This window comes from Labeo rohita, chromosome 3 (assembly GCF_022985175.1).
Source record: "Labeo rohita strain BAU-BD-2019 chromosome 3, IGBB_LRoh.1.0, whole genome shotgun sequence".
NCBI classification, from domain to species: domain Eukaryota; kingdom Metazoa; phylum Chordata; class Actinopteri; order Cypriniformes; family Cyprinidae; genus Labeo; species Labeo rohita.
The window spans coordinates 31,202,293-31,226,971 of record NC_066871.1 but is presented as its reverse complement, the minus strand read 5'-3'; the positions used below and the strand labels follow the sequence as shown (position 1 = coordinate 31,226,971).

Genomic DNA, 24,679 nt, shown 5'->3' with positions numbered 1-24,679 from the left:
CGATGTTAAAGGAGAAGTCCACTTCCAAAACAAAGATTTACATATAATGTACTCACCCCCTTGTCATCTAAGATGTTCATGTCTTTCTTTCTTCAGTCGTAAAGAAATTATGTTTTTTGAGGAAAACATTTCAGCATTTTTCTCCATATAATGGACTGATATGGTGCCTTGATTTTGAACTTCCAAAATGCAGTTTAAATGCAGCTTCAAACGATCCCAAATGCAGTTGTAAACGGGTCTCATCTAGCGAAACGATTGGTTATTTTCATTAAAAATACAATTTAAATGCTTTTTAATCTCAAACGCTCATCTTGCCTTTCTCTCCCTGAACTCTGTGTATTCTGACTGAAGACAGTTAGCGCATGTCGAAAAACTCCAATCGCATTTTCTAGTACTGACCCAGTCTTTGCAACGTGAACATGCAAAGAAGATCAAACACCCTCAACAAAAAAGGTAAAACAGCGATATAGGATGATTTTGCAGTTGAGGGAGAACAAGAGACGGGAGTTTTTCGACACACCCTAACTGTACTGAACCGGAAAAAAAAACAGTCCAAGCAGAGTGAGACAAGACGAGCGCTTGACATTAAAAAGTATACAAATTGTATTCTTTTTATTAAAATAACTGATCGTTATGCTACATAAGACCCTTCTTTCTCGGCTGGGATCGTTTACAACTGCATTTGGGATCGTTTGAAGCCGCATTTAAACTGCATTTTGGAAGTTCAAAATCGGGGCACCATATCAGTCCATTATATGGAGAAAAATGCTGAAATGTTTTCCTCAAAAAAACATGAACATCTTGGATGACAAGGGGGTGAGTAAATTATTTGTGAATTGTTGTTCTGGAAGTGGACTTCTCCTTTAACAGCTCACTGGAGTGAAAATTATCAGTGAAAACCTACTTAAATTTCAGTCTATTTTTCAAACAAAGCTACCATACTTCAGTGCACAGATTACATGGACTACTTTTATGATTCTTTATAATCCTTTTTAGAAGCTTGAAAGCTTCGGCCCCCAATAAAAAAGAGCGACTGGCACAGTCTTCAATAAAGTTGGTCACACTTTAGTTTGCAGACCAGTTAATTAACTATTAATCATCATGCAGAATAAGGCATTAATATGTGCTTTATAAGCAGTGCTTGAAGTGGGCCGGTATGCATCGGTACACAGTACCGGTACTCATATATTTTAGCCTTTCGCTTTACTCAGAGTCAAAGCATCAGTGATTAGAAATGACACTATATAAATCACACTACCTCACCTCTCATCTCCTCAAATCACATGAATTAATGCAAATGGAGTCTGTCTACTTCAGGGGTTGTTACCCGATCTCATGAAAGTGCCTATCAATAGTATAATTTTCTGTTTCTATTTAGCATAGGCTACTATTTATATGCAGAAATTGACTTTGACGTATGATACGCAATGGGTAGGATTAGGGGTGTAGGGTAGATGGGTATAATATGCACACTGAAACTGCATATTATATGCATGTCAAACACATGCATATCCAGTGTTGGGGGTAACACATTACAAGTAACGAGAGTTACGTAATCCGATTGCTTTTTTCAAGTAACTAGTAAAGTAACTCATTACTTAAAAATATCTGAGTTACTTTTTCAAATAAGTAACGCCAGTTACTTTTTTCCCATTTATAGTTTGAAAGCTCTCCTGTGCCCATGTTGAGAGATATCAGGAGTAAGATGTGAAATGTGAACATTCATTAATTCATCTTACAAAAAACAGATTCAGTATTTCTCAAAACAAATAAAAACAGTGAAATGCAACTCAGAATATGACACAAACCTGCAATAATTAAATGTTAAATAATGCAAATATCCTTTTTAGTATTTAATCTCATTTTATTAACCAGTGTCTTTGCTGCTGACCTTCGATAAACAATTCAACCATACTAATAAGCAAAAATTACTCTAGAAAAACTAACATTTGTTCTTTTTTTGTATTGCTGAAAAGTGTTGAACTTTCTTCTTCTGCGTTCTACGTAAATGTACTTTTCCTTCAGCCTTAGGCTTTTAGTGTAAAAGGGCTTTTACATTTGACAAAAATAGAACTTTTTATATTAAAAACAAACAAGCAAGCCCTATCCAGATTTAAAAAGTAACGCAAAAGTAACGTAACGCATTACTTTCCATAAAACGTAACTAAGTAACATAATTAGTTACTTTTTTAAGGAAGTAACACAATATTGTAATGCATTACTTTTAAAAGTAACTTTTCCCAACACTGTGGATGCATGCCAAAGTCAATTTTAACAAATGAATAGCACACCAAAAAGAAACAGGAAAACATGCTACTGATATGCATTTTCATGAGACCAGGATCTACATTTTCATCTCTACTGAGAAACTTCTGTATGGAAGCTCGTTTCTGCCAGTGAAAAAATGTAACTTTTTGTATCCCACAATTCTAACTATAACTTGCCATTTTGAATTTAGAACTTGCAATTCTGACTTTATCTCACACAATTCTGAGAAAAAAGTCATAGTTGCAAGTTTTTATGTTGCAATGGCAAGTTTATAACTGGCAATTCTGACTTTATATCACAATTCTGAGAAAAAAGTTGCAATAGTTGCAAGTTTATCTTGCAATTCTGATTTTATAACTTACAGTTACAAGTTTATATCATACAATTCTGACTTTATCTCACACAATTCTGAGAAAAAAGTCATAGTTGCAAGTTTTTTATCTTGCACTTGCAAATTTATAATTGGCAATTCTGACTTCATATCACACAATTCTGAGAAATTCATAATTGTGAGTTTATATCAGCAATTCTGACTTCATAAATTGCAACTGAGTTTATCGCAATTCTGATTTTTATATTACACAATGAGTTAATATCTTGCAATTTTCACTTTATAACTAGCAACTGTGAGTTTATATCCCGCAATTCTGACTTTATAACTCACAATTGTGTTTATATCACACAATTCTGAGAAAAACGAGATAGAAAGTGGCAATTACCTTTTTCATTTTTTATTCAGTGGTAGAAATGGGCTTCCATAATTCTGAGATTTCATGCTAGACATAAAGCTGATATTTAAACTAAGTTCACTATGTCTCCTGAGTTATGAAAGAGCAGGTTTTCCAATTTTCCACTGGGAGGATGTTATTTATTGGTGCATGTATGCCAATTAACCTAAAAGGAACATACATTTTTGGATGTTTTGAAAAACATGCTCTTGCTAGCTCTGTATCAACATCTCATCAGTGTAAAAAGTGACAGAATCCCATTGTCATGAGATTCCACCTTGTTTTAAAAAGCAGAAAGCATCAGATTACAGCTGTCTGCATGTGTTCATGTGTCTGATGCCAAATCAGAATGGCCGACATCTCATTTGGAGCTTTGTTCCATTTTTTATGGCTTTCTCTCTCTGTGGTGATCCAGACCAGCATTGCATCACTCTCAATTCCTGATATAACTCCACCTGGAGGGGATAAAGAAAAAATGCGTGGCCTCTGCCAGGACGCTTTGGGCAAGATTCCACACCCAATATGAACCGAGTCCAACCTGAAGAAAATATCAATAGCGAGTAATTGCTTAAAGACTGCTGGACGCAGTTTTTTGAGGCCCTGAACCAAAACAAACAGTCTTTTCGGGCACCTTTCCCACTGCCTGTGTAAACAGTGTTGGGGTTGCATGAAAGAAGTCACTTTGAAATGTTTTTTGTGCATATTTCCATGAATGAATTGGGGCAGGCTGTTTCAATATGTATCGCTGATGTGTGAGGATGGAGTGAAACGTATGGATGTGCTCATGGGCGACATTTGACTATTGAGTCGGGGGGGGGGAAGTCATTTAAGTTTTCCATGTATTTTTCCCGTGTCATTTGAAATGTATCCATTTTGATTTGTTGTTACTAAAGGTGAGACACGTAAGGAAAAAAACCCAAAAAAAAACATCAGTTTTCAGACTGTCATAAATCGCATACCATTCATTCCTGAACTTTCTAATTAATGTCCATTACTGGAAATGAAAAATTAGGCTACGGTTGATATGTCCCGATCTCAATTAAGTTTACACACGCTTTTGGTCCGTAAACTAGATCTTGCCCAGGACGCGCGCTGTATATGTAAGTTTGGCAAGGACCGGTTCCAGAATTAAATCACTGAGGCTGCTCTCATATATATTTTTTTGTCCCGTTCAGCTTTGGTTGTCACTGCCATTTCGAGAATTAATCCAGCATAAATATGCGGATGTCATTCCCGAAACATTGCAGCGTGTATGTGTCCGAAAAACGAAAGTTTCATACAAATTCTGAATGGATTATACACTGTAAAAAACAATTTATTGAGTCAACTTAAAATATTTTGTTACCTGGCTGCCTTAACATTTTAAGTTCAATCAACTCAAAAAAAGTTTATTCAACTTGAAATGTTAAATTATACAACTTAGATATTTGAGTTGATTCAACTTAAAATTTTAAGGCAGCTGAGTTACTTATCCATCTGTTAAGTTTAACAAAAACAAATATCTAAGTTGTTACTCAGTACAATTTAACATTTCAAGTTGACTAAACTTATTTGGTAACAAATTATTTTAAGCTGACTCAACAAATTTTGTTTTTTTGTTTTTTACAGTGTAGCCTATATAGAAAGTGCACAAAGCGCGCTTCCTTTATCACTACTACAAAGCGTCACTCATCGTTATTCATCACGATCTCACAAAGTTCCCTTATAATCAATGAAGCTCTCTGAACTACACATCGCATGAGATGATTCACAATCACGCAAAACTGCACTTAAAATCCGATCCGGCGCTTTCAGAGGTGAGTGAATTCTGACAAACTAAAACGTTTCTAACTGGCCATTACGTTCATGAAATCAACATATGTCTGTGATTGGCTACACTGTTCAACGCTGCAAAACACGTTGGATAGTTTGCCAGATCTTCAACTCCTTTTGCTTTTGTTTAAGGGTATTTAGCACAGTCTAGTACCCACATACATCCAGGCCTGGGCTCCAATAGCAGCGGGGCTGACATTGGGGATTCCATGACTAACCATCTAGGTCCAACTGCCCCCCTAATGTCACCCATGGATGTGCTATTATTCATGGTGACCACTATAAAAGCGCAGTGCATCTGAGAATGGTTTGCTCGTAAAACCAGACAGTGCACAGACAATGTCATCTAGCTCTGGTAAAAACATAAATGTTTAATAGGACATTTTCCATTTCCATTCTCTGAACATAAAAAGTGAAAGTTGACGCTTTTCAAACTAATGACGCTAAGGTGTATGTGCTATTTATCTATGGCATTTTGACTCACAACTAGCCTGAAGGCAATGAAACCTGCGGACGCGCATTAAAATTGATGACACCTTTGGAAGTGCAACCTTTTGAACAGAATATGGTAGAAGAAAATGAAATGTTTCATAGTTTCACGGGCAAAAAACATTCGTACCTTATCCCACTGTCTCCCGCGGTCCAGAGTGATTATGATCATGGAGGGGTTGACTAGATATCCATCACTGTTGAAGGAGAAGTCAGTGTTCTCCCAGGACACATTAAGCATATGCCTGTGAAAACAGTCAGACAAATGTTTATATTAACATCATGTCATTTTGATTCAAGCATATGAGTAAAAAAGAATGAAAGAAAGATGTTAGGTCTTGAGGGTCCAAAACAATTCACTGTGTGATCAGAATGTACACTGTAAAAAACAATTTGTTGCGTCAACTTAAAATAATTTGTTACCCGGCTGCCTTAAAATGTTAAGTTCAGTCAACTCAAAAAAGTTTAGTCAACTTGAAATGTTAAGCTGTATTCAGTGACAACTTAGATATTTGAGTTCATTCAACTTAAAATTTTAAGGCAGCTGGGTAACAAGCCCAGCTTTTAAGTTTAACAAACCAAATTTTTTGTTAGTCAACTCAAATATCAAAGTTGTCATTTAGTACAACTTAACATTTCAAGTTGACTAAACTTATTTGAGTTGACTGACCTTAAAATTTTAGGGCAGCGGGGTAACAAATTAAGTTGACTCAACAAATTGTGTTTTTTTTTTAACAGTGTAGTTAAAAAGGAACCTGGTCTTATGACGAAAATGTAGCTGTTGGAACGTTTTCGCAAGACACGAGATACGTACCAATAAGTACATATCGCTGCAGTTTTCACAGAAATTAACACTAGAGGTGGTAAAACAGCGAGCACTTGTAATCGTTTTCATACACCGTTATGATTACAGGTCCATATGTTTCGCTTTCCAGGCGTAACAAGCATGCTCAGTAGCTCAGCCGGCACATAATTGGACTTGAATCCTTGGGTACGAATCCCGTTAAAAACATGACTAATGATGAAAGAGCTGAAAGATGAGAGACTGAAAAACAAGCCAAAACGGCATGTTTGCGATTGCGTTTTTTACACCACATTCGCTTTTAATCATACTATCGGTTTAGGTGTAATGCAGATGGGATGCTATTTTAAAATGTCACAGAGCATTAGAGTTATAGATACACTCAATGAACATTTCAAGTCAGAACTGTGGTGACACGTACAAAACCAACGTCACATAAAACGTACCATATGTATGTTCATCTGTTCTGGGGACAAAAGCGAACACTCTTTAGTGCCACTAAGTGGACATTTCACATTGAATGTGTCACAAAACACGTGGTGCTACGTATTTCACGTCTTGTTTGGGTATGTTTTCGTCATGAAATCAGGATGTTAAAAAAACATAATTCAAGTTCTGAATGCAAAAAAAATCCATTTGTGTTTATATATATATATATATATATATGTAGCACACAAGCAAGAGTATGTGATATTAACTTTATACAATAGTTCAAAAATGTTATGTTAATGTTGACTGAGTTAGATTTTAGACACAATATTTTCTGTTTTTTTCTGTTTCGCTAATTAAAATACTTCCAAGAGCCAGAGCAGGATGACGTCAGAACAACATTGTGGTATTTGATTCTTAAATGAATCTGTTTTTGAATGAATCATTTGAGTCAATGATTCAATAATCCATTTATAAAGACAGTCACTTACTTTGTTTGTAAATGAATCAGCTGTTTTGAACAAACTGTTTGAATTAATGATTCAATAATTCACTCATTAAGACGGGGGATTGCCGCCATCAGTATCCTATTTATTTATTTACCCATGACAAGCTTAAACCAGCCATGATACCAGCGAAAACACACACACTCAACAAAATATTGCTTATCATTATCGTAAAAAAAAACAAACAAAAAAAAAAAACAAAAATATAATTTCTGCCAATTTCGTATACCCCTACTTAGCAACCACACAACAATGCCCTAAAAACCTCCTACAATACACTGGCAACTGCATAGCAACACACAAGAACCATTCCGAACATCGTAGCAAACTGAATAGTAACACACTAAAACTACACAGAACATGCTAGCAACTGCAAACACACTATAAACCACTTCGGAACATCCTAACAACACAGCACAGTCTATTCAGACTCTGTTGTGTGTACAAGTTTTCAAGACACTTTTTTTAAGAAAGTTTTTATTTATTTATTTATTTATTTTTGCCTCTCTTGGTTTCACAACATCCTGGTAATTACTCATGGGCTTTGCAACTTTGCAAACCTATTCTGCTGAAACAAATTCCCACAGCTACAGAAAACACCAAAACCATGCCAGCGCATCCACCTCAGTCTCCCAGAGGACACTCCACTGGAACCATCCACATCAAGCTGCTTCCAAATGCAGGAATAGACCTTAGCATTGAGCAGAACCTGATCACATGTTCACCATTGGTGTGCAGTGGTGTTCTGAAATGAGGGGGCAAAGTCTCATTTTTTTTTTTTTAAATCAAATGTAAATTCATGTCCCAGTCATATTTTCTTAGTTAAATGAACATCACTTTATCAGACAAAGAAAAACAATTCTAGTTAATATTTTTACTTTAACATTGTGATCATTATTCTATTTATTAAAGCCAGATATAATCATCAATTCATCAACTATTTTTTTTTTCTGATCATCAGTGATCAAAGCTCTGTAAATACTGGTCACAGACAATGAGATTTACTTTAGATTTCACCAAGCTGATTACTGACTCAAAACTCCCACAGATCATGTTTTCTTCTTTTTTTTATTTTTGTACTACAAATGTTTTTCTGATCCAATATTTTGAGGAGACACTGCCTCCCTTGCCTCCTCTGAGGAAACGCCTCTGATGATCACATATCCCACCATCAAAATTAAAACGCATCTATTACGTAGTATGCCAAACTGTAGGGGTTTGAAAAATCATTAAGAGAAATACAGCATGTAAGAATGTAATTGATAATGGTATAATTTATATACCTTGTTGACTTTTCTAAATTATCTGACTTTTAACCCACTAAACAATAAAGTTGGTGCAAAAATAGAAATATATTGAACTGAACCAAATCTAGAGGTGGATCTTTTTAATTTGGGCTAATAAGAATACACCAAGAAAACATGCAGCACAATTTATCAACCACACAACAACAAAACAAAAACTCCTATAAACCCCTAGCAATTTCAAACAACATAGAACTTATTCTTTTGATCTGGGCCTATATGAAAATGGCTAGCGACCATACAGAGCACTCTAGCAAACGTATAGCAGCAATGTGCTAAAACTCACTCAGAACATCTTAGCAAGCATATAGCAACACCCTGGCAACATCCTAGCATCTTGGCAGTGTGTTTTGCAAAGGCAAACAGCTAAAATCCATTTGTAAACATTGTTACCTGCATAATTCTCCAGCTCATTTCTTGTTCCTCTGTTTGTTCTCCAGACAGATTTTGTGGTTTGTGTTATATTTTGTCTGTCTCAGTAGAATTTGAATTGACGATTTTAGCTTTTGTCTTTTATATTTGGTCATAAACTGAATAGTACATCTTTTGAATTCTCTCCATTAGAGACATCAGAAGTGCAATTTCTCATCATGATACAAACCAAACTGGCACTGGCACTCAAGTTTACCAGCGCCTCAGATCAAGTGGAATACATCATCAGAACAAACTCAATTAGCGCTCTGATACACTTTTGATACTGAACATTGCATCACGGCTCACGTTATTGAGAACATTTGCTTTATGCACAAAGCATTAATAAATCAGATAATTGCAGCCACATAATTCATCGTGCAACATAATTCGGACTTGCTGTGGGTGGGATATTGGACAGCCTTGTCTCATCTATACCCCTCACACACACACATACACATACAGCATCCCAGCGGAGGTGATGAAAGCCCCCTGAGTATTATGGGCACGCTCAAGTGTCATCTGTGTGAAAAGCCAGCGTAATCTGATAATCTGCGCTAATCTCATTAGCAGGTAAAATGACTTAATCGCAAGAGCATTAAAATCAGACTTAATTAAAAACGGCCAATCAATAATGAGGGTGACTCTTTCAGTGGCATTTTATCTGTATGCCCTAAAACTGAATGAGTAACGAGAAAATAAATTTTCTGAAAAGCAAGATTATATTGTCAAAAAGTCATGCTACTATGGGAATGTTCATGTGAACAGCTCTGTTCCAAAATCTAGAGAGCTGCCTCACTGCCTAAAAGGCAGCAGCTTGGACAGTGCTGGTTTAAGCCACCTAAGCTGGTCTCCCAGCCTGGCTAAGCTAGTGTTCTGCTGGTCTTAAATAGTTAGACCACAAAGAGCAACCTGAGCAGCTGAAGAAGTTGTCAAAACCCCTTTAAAGGTGACGTATTATGTCCCTTTTTATAAGATGTAATAAATCTCAGGTGTCCCCAGAATGCATCTGTGAAGTTTCAGCTCAAAATACCCCACAGATCATTTATTATTTCATTTTGAAAATGCCTATTTTAAGTGGAAGCAGAAACACACTGTTATCGTGCATGTCTTTTTAAATGCAAATGAGCTGCTGCTCCCCGCCCCGCTTTTCCAGAACAGGACTGTGCCTTTACATCTCATACCTCAGACACTTTGCTAAAAAACATCTGTTTGGTTTTGATTATCTTGTCTATCACGCTAAAATCATGCACTTTAAAACATGTTTAAAATTCTGATAGAGGTTGACGGAAATAGCCTTGTGGTTAGCGACATATAGTGGATCGCGCTGCGGGCGACCTGAGTTCGAATCCCAGCTCGTGGACCTTTCCCGATCCCACCCCCTTCTCTCTCTCCCACTTCGCTTCCTGTCCATCTACACTTGTTCTATCCAAACAAAGGCATAAAAACGCCAAAAATAAATTTAAAAAAAAAAAGGGTTTTTTGACTGGTTTTAGCAATATGTTTAAGGAGGGTGGAGTTTGCCTGTGTGTTATGTAGCCTCATATATAAATGATTTAGAATGCTCTACATAGGAAGCGACTAAAATAGAGTTTTGAGGGAGAATCAACTCAAATCTGATTTCATAGAATTTGGATTAGCATGTTGCTAAGCTAATGAACAAAGCCTAGTGAGCTGCCTCACTGTCTACAAAGACAACTGCTTTCTGAGACTGTACGCTAACTGTCATGTAGCCTCATTGTAACTGACTTTAAACATTCTACATAGGCATAGCAACTCATATAGTGCTTTGGGGGGAGAATCAACACACAACTGATTTTGAGTTTGGCATTTCCTGAAATTTTTTAAACAAGATAAATTTACCTGAGAAGCAACAGCATAAAATATTGAGACTTGTTTATACAAGCCTTAAAGGAACAGCTTTTCATTTCAAAAGATGTTTAATTGATGGACTGGAGTGGTGTGGATTACTAATTGTGATGTCTTTATCAGCTGTTTGGATTCTCATTCTGACGGCACCCATTCACTGCAGTGTATTCATTGGTGTGCAAGTGATATAATGCTAAACTTCTCCAAATCTGATGAAGAAATAAACTCATATACATCTTGGATGGCCTGAAGGTAAGTACATTTTCAGCAAATGTTAATTTTTGTTAGCTATTCCTCTAATTTGCCAGTGCACTAAGACAAAATATATTCATAAGTTTTAATATTTTATGCAGTGTCACTTCTCAAGTACAGCACATGCGTATTGTTTTAATGAAATATTTTAACTTGAAAATGAAACAAAAGCATTTGAAACAAATAGGATTTTTGCACTGTCTGAACTTTCATTCAAAGATTCTACAAAAAATCTTTTTATGTATCAGTATACATGTTGGGAACGACATGAAGAAGCTTAACTCTTTTGATAATGGTATAAAACCCACCTGTGGTATTTTATAGCAATACACACACACATTTACAGATTTCCCATGTGATTTACAACCCAGTGACCTTGGGCTGCACCAAACACAGAGCACCTTTCTCTGCCTCGGCCGCTCAAACTCTGGCCCCCATTGGATGATTAAAACATTTTCTGACGAAATAGGATTTGTTGTGTTCCCTGGCACAGATGGCACCAGATTGCTCTTTTGGGCAGCCCTGGCAAGAAAGGGCACATCACACGTTATATCTTCGCTCTGATCCCTGTATCTAAATCCGGATGGCACAGACTGGGCAATGTGCAGCAAAGTGAGCACCCTGCTTTTTGGCCCTGCAACAGAAAACTGCTGGCAGAAGTTCAAACTTTCCTGTCACTTTATATTCATCCACCTTAATTCTGCTTACGTGATCCGGTTGGGTCAGGTAAATCCAAAGGTTCTTGGGAGTTTCTGTAACCTTATTTTGTATTTCATAACATGGCACATTTGTACATGTACATGATTTCTCAACATCCTCCATCTGTTGTCCAAAATACCATGGCTGCATCCGAATTTACTTAGTGTTCCAACTATATTAGGATTAGTGCATCCCAAATCAAAGTCCAATGAAATTTCATTTTATTTCTGATGGATTTTGTGTTCTATTACTTACTTAATTTCTATTACCTATTTTGATAGACTTTAAGTATATCGCTCCTTGCACTACAGAAAAGGACTTTGTTATGTCAAAATACCAATAAATGTGTGGACAAAGCTCCTACTGTTGTTTTTAATAGGGGTGTACAATATATCTTTACCATATTGATTATTTTCCAGTATTAAATACTTTTAATTTATTGGTATCCAATATTTGTGTTAATTTTTCCTATTTACATTTAGATTACCTCAGCCATTATCCAAAGCTGACTTAAAAGCTAATCTTTAAAAACACTTACAATTTATTAACACAGTTTAATGCAATCATTAGCAAATGTAAAATTTTTCATATCCATTGTATATATTATATTGATTCTTAAATCAATTTTGTTTTTGTGCTTTTTATTAAGGATGCAATGATATAAAAATTCTGGTCTATAATGGTAATTATTTTCATGTTATGGCTGATTTTTTAATACCATTTTTATCTGAATAAAATAATAATAATATCCAGTAAAATTATTCATGTATAAATAATGATCGATTGATTTAAAAACACTTACAATTAAAAATGGTATTAAAAAATCAGCCATAACATGAAAATAATTACCATTATAGACCAGAATTATATGATAATACAATTTAATATTATAATATTATTATTATTAATATTATTTATAATATTATTGCATTTCAACATAACTATGTTATTCAATTACATATATATATATATATATATATATATATATATATACACAACAATTATTAAATTACATTTGATAACAATAAATACATCAAAATACTGTTATTGCATTATTAATATTAAATAATAATTAAATTAAATTAGTATTATTAAAAAATTATTATTAATAATGAATTAATGATTAAATTAATCATTATTTATACATGAATCATTTTATTAGGTATTATTATTATTCAAACAAAACAATTAATATTATCTTTTTTGTTTTTATTTATTATTATTTACACAAAATAGTCTAAATATAATAAATATTATCTACCTATCCATCTATCTATCTATAAATTGAATAACATAATTATGTTAAAATATAATTATCATATAATTAATTAATTTATTTATTGGATATTATTATTATTTTATTCAGACAAAATAGTATAACTTTTTTTTTTTATCAGCCATAACATGAAAATAATTACCATTATAGACCAGAATTTTAACATCATTGCATCCCTAGTTTCTGAATTTATAAATCTTAAAGGGATAATTCACCCCCCAAAAAAAACATTTTGTTTTAATGTACCCCCCTCATGCTTTTCCAAACTAGTATGCATTTATTTCTTCTGCAGCACATGAAAGAAGATTTTAAATAATGCTGGTAACCAAACAACATATGGGCAAAAACATACACTGGAACTGGAACTGTTTGCTTACCAACATTCTTTAGAATATCTTCTTTCCAATTCCACAGAAGAAATTGAGTCATACAGGTTTGGAATGACATGATGAAAGTTCATGATGACAGAATTTTAATTTTTGGGTGAACTATCACTTTAAGGATAATATCTCAACCACTAGCAGCACCAAAAAAAAGCTCTGAGCACCCACCTGTAGAGAGTGTCATTGGCGGATGGCCGCACCGGACTCTGACAGTCCATGTGTCCATCGGGAATAAAGCCCCTCTGCTTGCGGAAGCTCTCCACTCCTTTCACCACGATGGCCACACCATCCCTGACCCTGTTTCTCAAGCTCATCTTCCAGCGATCGGTGATAATGCTGATCAATCCAACGGGGAAGCTGTCTGGGGGAGGCATATTGGGGTTTCCCACCGCAAGGCTGGGGATAAACCAGATGTACCCCGGACCCACCAAACCCACTTCCCTGGCCATGCTGAAGAGGTACTGGGCCTCGTCGTGCGAGCAGTACACCAGCAGCACCTGCGCGTCGATCTGCTGAAGTAAGCGGCGGGCACGGAGGTCGTTCATGCCGTCGGCCGACATGTCAAACGTCAAGATGTCCTGCAACTCCCAGAGGAAGTAAGACGTGTCAATGAAGGAGTGGATGTAGTCCACATAGGTGTCGTAGCCCGGGTACATGCTGGTCACCACCACAAAACTGTCCCAGTTGTACTCCTCCATCACCTTGAACATCCCGTTGATCTGCTGCTCGATGGAGGAGCCCAGCTGGAGAAAGGTAGAACCGTCACCCTGAGAGAAAGACAGCAAAGTGAGACATCACTTCACTTTATTAAATATTATTAACTGTGTGTAATTCAGTTATTATTGTATTGTAATACATCACTGTTTGTGTGTGTGTTAATAACTTGGTTAAATTATAATATTAAAATATTGTTTTATTATTAGCATTATTACTTCATTTATAAAATATGAAAAGTATTAAAATTATATTTTAATAACTATTTTTACTAATGTAATAAATATTAATATAATTATTAATTAATATAATACAATATAACTTATAATAATATAACTTAATTGTTTATTATATATAATATAATTATTATAATTTATAAAATATTAAAGCTTTTATAATAGTATGTAATACTCCTCACACAACTACAAATACAACTAATAATTGTTGTTGCTGCTATTAATGTTATTATTATAAATGCATATAATATATATATATATATATATAAATATAAATGATAAATATAAATATAAATGATAAATTATTATAATGTATAAAACTAAATAAAACTAAAATAATTATATGTACTACCACTACTAATATTATTGTTATTATTATTATAACTGTATACATATGAATATATATTAAAAAATAATAACTAGAGCATATAAATTAAATATGAATATATTTACTATCATTTTATAGTATTTTTTAATATAATCATAGTCATCATCATCTAAATAAATAACATTACATAATTATTATACATAAATGTCAGTGATAAATTACTATAATAATAAAATGAAATATAATAAAATATAAAACATGTTTTAATTATTATGTACTACTACTGCTAATATTACTGTTGTTATTATTATTTTTCTTTTTTATAAATTTACATTTATGAAATATAGCATATAAAATTAATATATTTGCTATCATTTTATAGTATTTTTAACATAATAATCATTTTTGTCATCATCATCACCTAAATAAAAAAACAACATAATTATTACAAATATACATAAATACTAAAGGATAAATTATTTATAATGTAATAATATAATGTAATATAATATATAATATAATGTAAATGAAACATTTTAATATAATGAAACATTTTATAATATATCTACTACTACTTCTATTATTGTTATTATTATTATTAATTTATATATATGAATATATATTTATATATAATAATATAGCAAATAAATTCTTAGTATATTTACTATTGTTTTATAGTATTTAACGTAATCATCTTTGTTATCATCATCTAAATAAATAACAACATAACATAATTAATTATAAATTATACATGTATAAATAAATTTAAATTTGTATATTTTATATATATTTTTATATTCATAAATTATAAATTAATATTATGATAAATGATAATATGTAAAATATAAAACATTTTATTATTATATGTACTACTACTACTAATAATAATATTTTTATTATTATTATTATTGTTGTTGTTGTTGTACTTTTATTGTAGTATTAATAGTATTAAATATTTAAATATAACAACTATTACATATTACTATAGCATCCTAACTACTAAATATTTATATTAAATTTACTATAATTTTATATTAATATAATAATCATCATTTAAATAAATAACACCATAACTTTGTTCAATAATATTGAATCCAAATGATATTCAGTCGCAGGTGTCTTCTGTGTATCGACTGTTCAAAATAACTTTGAATACAGGTCATCCAATGAAATTATGGAGCCATAACTATTTATTTTATAAATGTTCTTTAATTGTGCTTAAAGTGGCACAAAATCAAGCACACCCTGCAAATGAGGTTACAATAAAATCTTTATATGGCAATTAAAAAGTCATTGCCTATAGCCCATAATCACATTCTTTAATATTATTCAGGTGAAATGTGTTTTGACTTTGCGGCTGCATATTTTATCATCCACACATAAAAAAATGTATAATTTTAAAACACAATAGCAGTGATAAAATTGTCTCCAAGCTTGATTTAGTGTAGTCCAATGACCACAATTACTTCTACAGTCTAAAATACCAGCTATCATCATGCATATCTGTCTATACTGTCAAATATCCAGCAGCGTTCTGACTGTCTGAACATGACATTTGATCATCCACAAGAGAACGACTGCAAACATCTCAGATAAACAGAAGCCCCTAGATCTATTTAGTGTGTATAAACAGCATTTATCATTTTAGAAAGAGTACATGGGGACCGAATCTAAACTTGAACGAGTTTTTATCAGGTAGATGAAGGCCAACCGCTATACCGCGAGAGGATTTTATATTGAACCGCTTCCTGAGAGAGGCTTTGAGCGTTACACAGTGATGTCCTTCAGACAAAAGCACTGGCAAAGTAGGGTAAGCCTGTTCATTAGGCTGGGAACGAGAGACGTTCCCGTTTATTCCACCTGTTCGCTGACCCCTTTAACTGCTCTAAAAATCACAATGCTTGAATGCTTCTGTCATTGAACGACCATTGCATTTAAAAAAGTACAAGGTGTGAGACCAAGAACAGTTAGAGCAATATAATGGGTTAGGTATTTATAAGCTGGTCTCATTACAAAATTACAAGCCAGCAATGGTACTGCAGGGGGTCAGAACATTTTGACAGGACCAACCTCAATATTTATCATAAGTATCTGCGTTAAACCACTGTTCTAAAGGCTTTTAAATCACCTTATCAAGGGTGGCCGATTTCAACTGAAGATAAGAAGAAACCTGACAGAATGACTACAGTATCACTACAGTGAAATGTTATTGATTCTGACAGATTTTTATACAAATTGTATTTTATATGCAATTTTCAAAACTAATTATTTGCATCTTATTTGCATTAAGTAACCTGATTATTGTAGCTATAATACCATGACATTTGGCCAAGTGCTGTCTCAGCTATGGCAGGTTTTTTTTTTTTTTTTAAATGACCCCTGAAACTGATGAAACTGCCCTTTAATTTCCAAGATGTGTAAAACGCGGATGGAATCCAGTCATAAAAATGGAATTTACCGTATATCACAGAATGTCACTGAATTGATCTGGAATTGCATGAGTAAATCCAAAGTAGGTTATTAGACTTAAATCAAAATATGGACTTGTCTGTGAATATTAAGCCACAAACCACTATTTAGATATGGATCATGCATGTTCTACATGTCTCTGTGTGAATTAATGATGCAGATATGCGGTTTTGTTTAGTTTGTTAAGTTTGTTTCAGCCTCTGCTGCCTCCATATATGAGTACCTGAACATATAACTGCTCTGAGAGTCACTTCATGAGCATTTTACCATTTCTTTTGAGAAAAAACTATTGTCACATTATATAAACAGAGAAGCTTAAAGGTCTTCATAGCAACCTGTAAAAATAAAAGTTTGGTTTAACTTGAAGAAACTGTCACAAAAATATGCTACTTAATGTAATGATAGTGTCATGTGCCTGGTCTTTGTCTTCTGTATTCGTGTTTAAGGACTTTTATTTTGTAGTTTTTGTGTCTTATTGTTCCCTGCTTCCCTGTACCTCTGTTCCCTTGTTTGTTGCCATGGATCTTCATTGAACCACACCCACTCCCTCATCAGTTACCCCGGTTACCAATTAGATCATTACCTCACCCTGTGTATAAATAGTCCTTGTCTTTCCCCTGTATTTGGTCAGTTGTTTTAATGTCTGTGATGGTTGCTCCCTGTTCTTGCCTGGATTCTAAGGGTTCCCCGTTCTGGATAATTTGTTGTTTTCTTTGGATGTACAATAAACTCTTGCACATAGATCCTCGTCTCATCTCCGCTTCGTTACAGAACAACTGACCAACTATGGATCTAGCAGGAGTTTATCGCGACCCTCTGAGCACTCTTTGCTCAATTTTTCAAAACGGCCGACCGATCGAATATTATGTGGAGGAGTTCCTTTATTACAGCCAGCTAGTGCCTGGAGATGACACCAAAATAAAGGACTGTTTCTGGAGTGGACTCGATCCAGAGGTTAGTTTAAACTTACCGGATGAGGACCCCAGCTGGACCCTGTCACAGTATATAGACTTTGTTTTGCTGTTCTGTGAATCCCCTTTTTCTGTTAAGGAAGTAGAAAGGGTAATTCACAGCATGGTCGCCACTCCTGAGTCTCCTTGCAAGATGGCCGCCAGCCCAGACCCACTGCACAAGATGGCCGCCACGCCAGAGCCAGTCACAAAGATGGCCGCCACGCCAGAGCCTGTCGCAAAGATGGCCGCCACGCCAGAGCCTGTCGCAAAGATGGCCGCCACGCCAGAGCCTGTCGCAAAGATGGCCGCCACGCCAGAGCCTGTCGCAAAGATGGCCGCCACGCCAGAGCCAGTCGCAAAGATGGCCGCCACGCCAGAGCCTGTCGCAAAGATGGCCGCCACGCCAGAGCCTGTCGCAAAGATGGCCGCCACGCCAGAGCCTGTCGCAAAGATGGCCGCCACGCCAGAGCCTGTCGCAAAGATGGCCGCCACGCCAGAGCCTGTCGCAAAGATGGCCGCCACGCCAGAGCCTGTCGCAAAGATGCCACGCCAGGCCGCCACGCCAAAGCCAGTCCACAAGATGGTCGCTGTCTCCAAGTCACGCCACATGATGACCCACGTGTTGGACTCACCCCTAATGGCTGTACGGACAGCTAAGATGGCGCTCCCTCTTGTTGCGGCAGCTACCCCTGATTCAAGTCAAGCTACAGGGCCGAGTCAAGCTACAGCAGCTGTTCCCCACGAGTCAAGCCAAGTCAATGTTGTTCCCGAGTCAAGCCATGTTGTTCCCGAGTCAAGCCATGTTGTTCCCGAGTCAAGCCATGTTGTTCCCGAGTCAAGCCATGTTGTTCCCGAGTCAAGCCATGTTGTTCCCGAGTCAAGCCATGTTGTTCCCGAGTCAAGCCATGTTGTTCCCGAGTCAAGCCATGTTGTTCCCGAGTCAAGCCACGTTACAGCAGATCTTCACAAGCCAAGTGACGTTATCGCTGCTGCTCTTCCCTTAATGGCAGTGGCCATGTGGTGTGTGTGGGGCTACACACTGTGCTCCTGAGGTCACGCCTGTTCACAGGTCAGCCTCTGAGCTCTCGTCTGATCACAAGCCTGCACCAGAGCTCTCGTCTGGTCTCAAGTCTGCCCCAGAGGCCCCGTCTGGTCTCAAGTCTGCTCCAGAGGCCTTCCCCGTCGGAGAAGCTGCGCCAATGCCTCCAGAGGTGTCGGCGCCAGCCGTAGAACCTCTTACGGAAGGGGCGTTAACCACCAAACTCTCTGCTTCTCCCTTTTCCCTGTCTACATCCTCTGTCACTGTTCTCCCCAGGTCCCAGTCGATGACGCAGCCTCCTGTTCCGCCCCGGAGGGCTGCTCCGCCTCCTGTTCCGCCCCGGAGGGCTGCTCCGCCTCCTGTTCCGCCCGGAGGCTGCGCCGCCTCCTGTTCCGCCCGGAGGGTTGCTCCGCCTCCTGTTCCGCCCTGGAGGGCTGCTGCGCCTTCTCCCTCTATTCTGTCTGCCTCCTCTGTCCCTGCTCTCCCCAGGTCCCAGAGCGTGATGCAGATTCCTGTTCCGCCCCGCAGGGCTGCTGCGCTCTCCTGCTCCGCCTCCTGCTCCGCCTCCTGTTCCGCCTCCTGTTCCGCCTGGGAGGGCTGTTGTGCCTCCGGCTCTGCCCTTGGGGGCTCTAGTGTCGCTGGCTCTGCCTCCGGCTCCGACCTGGAGGGCTGTAGCGCCGTCTGTTCTGCCTCCGGCTCCGCCCTGGAGGGCTCTAGTGCCACCTGTTCTGCCTCCGGCTCCGCCCTGGAGGGCTCTAGCGCCGCCTGCTCTGCCTCCGGCTCCACCCTGGAGGGCTCTAGTGCCACCTGCTCTGCCTCCGGCTCCGCCCTGGAGGGCTTCTGAGCCTCCTGCTCCGCCCTGCTGGGTACCGCCTGCTCCGCCGTGGAGGTCTTCTCTCATGATCTGGTGGTCCTCAGCTCCTCCCATCTGGCCGACTCCACCCTGGCCTCTTGCTCTGCTTCAGTCCCTTGTTTATCTCCCCTTACATGGACCTGGCCCTCCATCCCTTCCCCAGTTCTGCCTGAGCTCCTCCCCCTTCCTGGACTGGTATTTCTGTTTGGAGCGTCTGGAAGCCACTCTTTTGAGGGGGGGTTATGTCATGTGCCTGGTCTTTGTCTTCTGTATTCGTGTTTAAGGACTTTTATTTTGTAGTTTTTGTGTCTTATTGTTCCCTGCTTCCCTGTACCTCTGTTCCCTTGTTTGTTGCCATGGATCTTCATTGAACCACACCCACTCCCTCATCAGTTACCCCGGTTACCAATTAGATCATTACCTCACCCTGTGTATAAATAGTCCTTGTCTTTCCCCTGTATTTGGTCAGTTGTTTTAATGTCTGTGATGGTTGCTCCCTGTTCTTGCCTGGATTCTAAGGGTTCCCCGTTCTGGATAATTTGTTGTTTTCTTTGGATGTACAATAAACTCTTGCACATAGATCCTCGTCTCATCTCCGCTTCGTTACAGATAGTACTACAACTCTTAATAAAATTATTATTCAAACATTATTTACCAGACAAATTATTTACCAGAATTTATTTACCAGAAAAAGTGTAAATAAACAACACAGTATTTCTGAGAAAAAGGGATTTATATATATATATATATATATATATATATGCTTTTATTTAATTAGATTATTTTTTGATTAATTAAAGTTATTTTTACCATTAAAACGAAGTCTAGAAAAATTAAAACAGGAAAAAAAATCTGGGAAAAAAAATTAAATGGAATTTGGAAATAAATAAATAAACAAACAAATAAAACGGATAAATAAATAATTTTCATACTCTACCAGAGAATACATATATATATATATATATATATATAAAGGTTATCTATTTTCATGCATGAAAAAAACGTTTGTTTGGTAAAAAAAATAAAATAATATAAAAATCTGCCTTACACTTAAAAAAAATGGTGTACAAACCACTTTCACTTAAAAATTACTAGTAAATGTAACAATTATTTGAAGACTGAAATATTATGTAAAACATATTCAAACAATCTATGTTGTTTTACCAACCTGAAATATTTTTACAGTGTATGTTGCTATTGTAATTTGCAAAACACAAGTTGACAGTGTACAGTATCATTTTAGATGCATAAAAGATAAAAAGTAATGGGAAATATCTTCAATTCCATGCAAATTTCTTTGTATGGCACTTTTTTTGGATAGATAAAATTCTAGCAATACATTGTATGGGTCAAAATGATTGATTTTTCTTTTATGCCAAAAATAATTATGATATTAAGTAAAGATCATGTTTCATTTAGATATTTTGTAAACTACCTACTGTAAAAATATCAAGACTTAATTTTTTATTAGTAATATGCATTGCTGAGAACTTGGACAACTTTAAAGGCGATTTTCTCAATATTTTGATTTTTTTTTGGCACCCTCAGATTCCAGATTTTCAAATAGTTGTATCTCAGCCAAATATTGTCCTATCCAAGCAATATCAATGGAAAGCTTATTTATTCAACTTTCAAAGATGATGTATAAATCTCACTTTAAAAAAAACTAACCCTTATGACTGGTTTTGTGGTCCAGGGTCACATATTTTAGCAGCTGATCGACACAAGAAGCGAGCCTTAAACACTCATGCACTTTGATGCTGGATGCTGTAATAGCTGTACTCTGATCATGTTATGTTAAAAAAAAAAAAAAACCTGAATGCTAATTCACTATTTACAAAAAGACTATTTACTAAATGAGAAAAGAACATAATGTGGCAAACACTCCAAATCGCTCTTATGTGAAATGCCTCTGAATAGCGAACAGACGGCAATGGTACATTGCATTGCATAATGATGATAATGCATTGTCGGCGGAGATTATGCCAAGCTTATTTCATCTTAAATGTAATCTTTCTCTCTCTGCTCTCACCCGTATACAGTGTAATTGGCTGTGAGTGTGAGCATGCATATTGCTTAAAATTTATCTGGTAACTCAAAGAACTTGGCAACCACTCTGTCTCCGCCTCGTTTTGCTGACATCATGAGCCGTATCTAAACGCAAAGCTTCAGAAAGGATTACCACCCTCTAAGATTACAGACACTGCAGAGAAACACTGATTAGTTCACCAACAGATCCTGCACCGTATTAATGTGTTAACAGATTTTGTGCATGTCTAACCCAACAAAATTTAAACGTCATGTTATCCATGTTATCTGTAAACACGCCAATTTCGCTCTCTACAGTACGGACACTAATTCTACATGCTATGGAGGTAATGTGTCATTTTGCAGCACAGACATTTGCAGCTTTTCTAAGACTTTAGACTTACAATTTCCATCTGTTGGATTACAAAAAATGCAAAAAATAGACTTACAGAAGGAAGTACCTAAGCTGTATCTACAGACCAGAATACTAAAGAGACACTGAAGAGTCACCCAAAACACATAATAATGAGCTACAGCTACACAGTAATACTCTGGCAAGCACCCATTACATCCTAGAGCCATTAAGACACACATTCACATTCCTTCAGAAACTCACTGCTTTGATCATTCTTGTGATGTAATTGTTTAGAGCATTGCTATAACAATTGAAAAGTTAGAAACAGGGGGGAATATTATATTATGTACAGCATTAAAGTTTGCCCTCAACCAAAACTATTTGCTCTTACCTGTTAGATTTATCTAAAATGAATTATATCTTATGTTTAACTACTACAGAGACAATCAGAGCCAGTGGCAAATTCCAGAAGATCTGGCTGAGGTCAAGCTGGTCTCGGTGGGTTCACGAGTACTGAGCGGCCGCTGATGCCCTGGAGCTCACATCTCCGAAAACATCAAAGCAGATTTTGAAACAGATGTTATCTTTATAACAACACCACATATCTGAAACAAGTACATTCTCGCCTAAAAAGTCTTCAAGCTACATTTCATTACACAAAATAGTATTATTTATAAAATTATAGTGGATTTGGGTTCCCGTCACGACACTCTGTGAGAAGTAACACAAGCAGAGTCATACAAACAATGAAACTGTTGGAGTTCTGATATCACTAGAATATCACACTCCTCTCAGCCAATCAGATTCGAGGACCTGAGGAACGGTTAAATAAATAAATAAATATAAAAGGTGAACGATTGGAGTTCTGATATCACTAGAATATCGCACTCCTCTCTCTTTTATTGTGCCTTCATCTATCTTCGCTATTTTTTCTTTTCTTTTTAGCATTGTACTCTTGTTCTAGACCCACATATTTAAATATCTGAAAATATTATAAAACTATGCAAATCCATAAAAAATATGGTAACACTTTACAATAAGGTTCATTAGTTAACTAGTTTAGTTAACATGAACTAAGAATGAACAATACTTCTACACCATTTATTAATCTTAGTTAATGTTAATTTCAGCATTTACTAATGCATTAATAAAATCACAAGTTGTGTTTGTTAACATTAATTAATGCACTGGGAATGAACATGAACTAACAATGAATTACTGTATTTTTTTTTTTAACCTACATTAACAAAGATTTAAAAAATAGTGTAATAAATGTATTGGTCATTGTTTGTTCATGTTAGTTAATACATTGACTAATAATAACTAATAGAACCTTATTGTAAAGTGTTACCAAAAATATATACTGTATATATGATAATCTAAAAATAAAGAAATACCTGTATACAAACAATATAAATCTGTGAAAATGGTTTATATTTGTCCCACAAAATTTTTTTTTTACAATTTACAATAAAAAACTGGCTGGTTCACAGTAAAAAATATGGTAGCAACATTTTAGATTTTATGGATTTAACTTGAATTTACATTTAAATACCGTAATTTCATTAAACTGATATAATGTTAATATACCAACCATTCACACAAACACTAAACATCATCATGATAATACACATGAAACTGAAATAATGCATTAAAATTTAATTTAAAGGGGTGATCTAATGAATCTTTTCGAAGGGTTGATTGTGTTTATGGGGTGCAAAGCAACATGTCTTCATGCTTCGTTTTTTAAAAACAACTATATATATTTTTTAAATATCTGACCTTTATTTTATACTACCTTTCAGCTAGCATAAAAGCGGCCGGTCGATTTCCTGTTACTGTGTAGGCCCTCCCTCAGAAGTTCGCAATGGGCTCTGATTGGTTAGCTGGCTGAGTGTGTTGTGATTGGCCAAACTGCCTCTAGTGCGCGTCTAAACATCCCGCCCCTCACCAGCGGCATGTGCTCAGGTTGTATTGTAAACAATGGTGTTGTCTATATTGCTCATCAATTTGAGACCGAATGAGATGCAGAGGATATGAGTGAAGAGGATTATGCAGAACTTGTGCAAGCACAGCTCTTAATGGAAGGGATATGTTTTTTGTTTGTTGTTGTCTCATACTTTTAGATACGCTGTTATTATGCTATTGCTTATGCTAGCTTTTAATATACGGTTTTATCTTGATTAAAGCTTTAATACAGAACACCAACTGCATAAATGTCCACGTTTAACGCTTGTCATAGCTATGTGAAAATAAGTGTATAAGTGGAACAGTTCATCGTTGAAGCAGCTGAGCTGATCTGAGAGAGAAATGCAGCGCAGAGCATGTGCAGAGCAGGGGATTGAGAACTGCTGCTTTAGAGCATTGATTTTGAAACTTGTGTATCTATTAGAATGGTTAGAAAACAGAATCGCGATTCGTACAGCATATGAATAGATTTTTACATGCACCCCTAGTCTTCTTCCTCTTCTCCAAA

At 36.2% G+C, this 24,679-nt stretch overlaps 1 protein-coding gene across 2 annotated transcripts in view; it reads right to left on the bottom strand.

Annotated features, from left to right (window-relative positions):
* grin2ca (glutamate receptor, ionotropic, N-methyl D-aspartate 2Ca) overlaps positions 1-24,679 on the bottom strand; it is a 113,823-nt gene that overhangs the window by 32,551 nt on the left and 56,593 nt on the right. For both annotated transcript variants that reach the window (XM_051105392.1, XM_051105401.1), the window contains 2 exons: positions 13,397-13,995; positions 5,428-5,542 (listed from right to left, as the gene is read on the bottom strand). In XM_051105392.1, the coding sequence (XP_050961349.1) occupies positions 5,428-5,542; positions 13,397-13,995 (714 nt within the window). The remainder of the gene's footprint in view (positions 1-5,427; positions 5,543-13,396; positions 13,996-24,679) is intronic.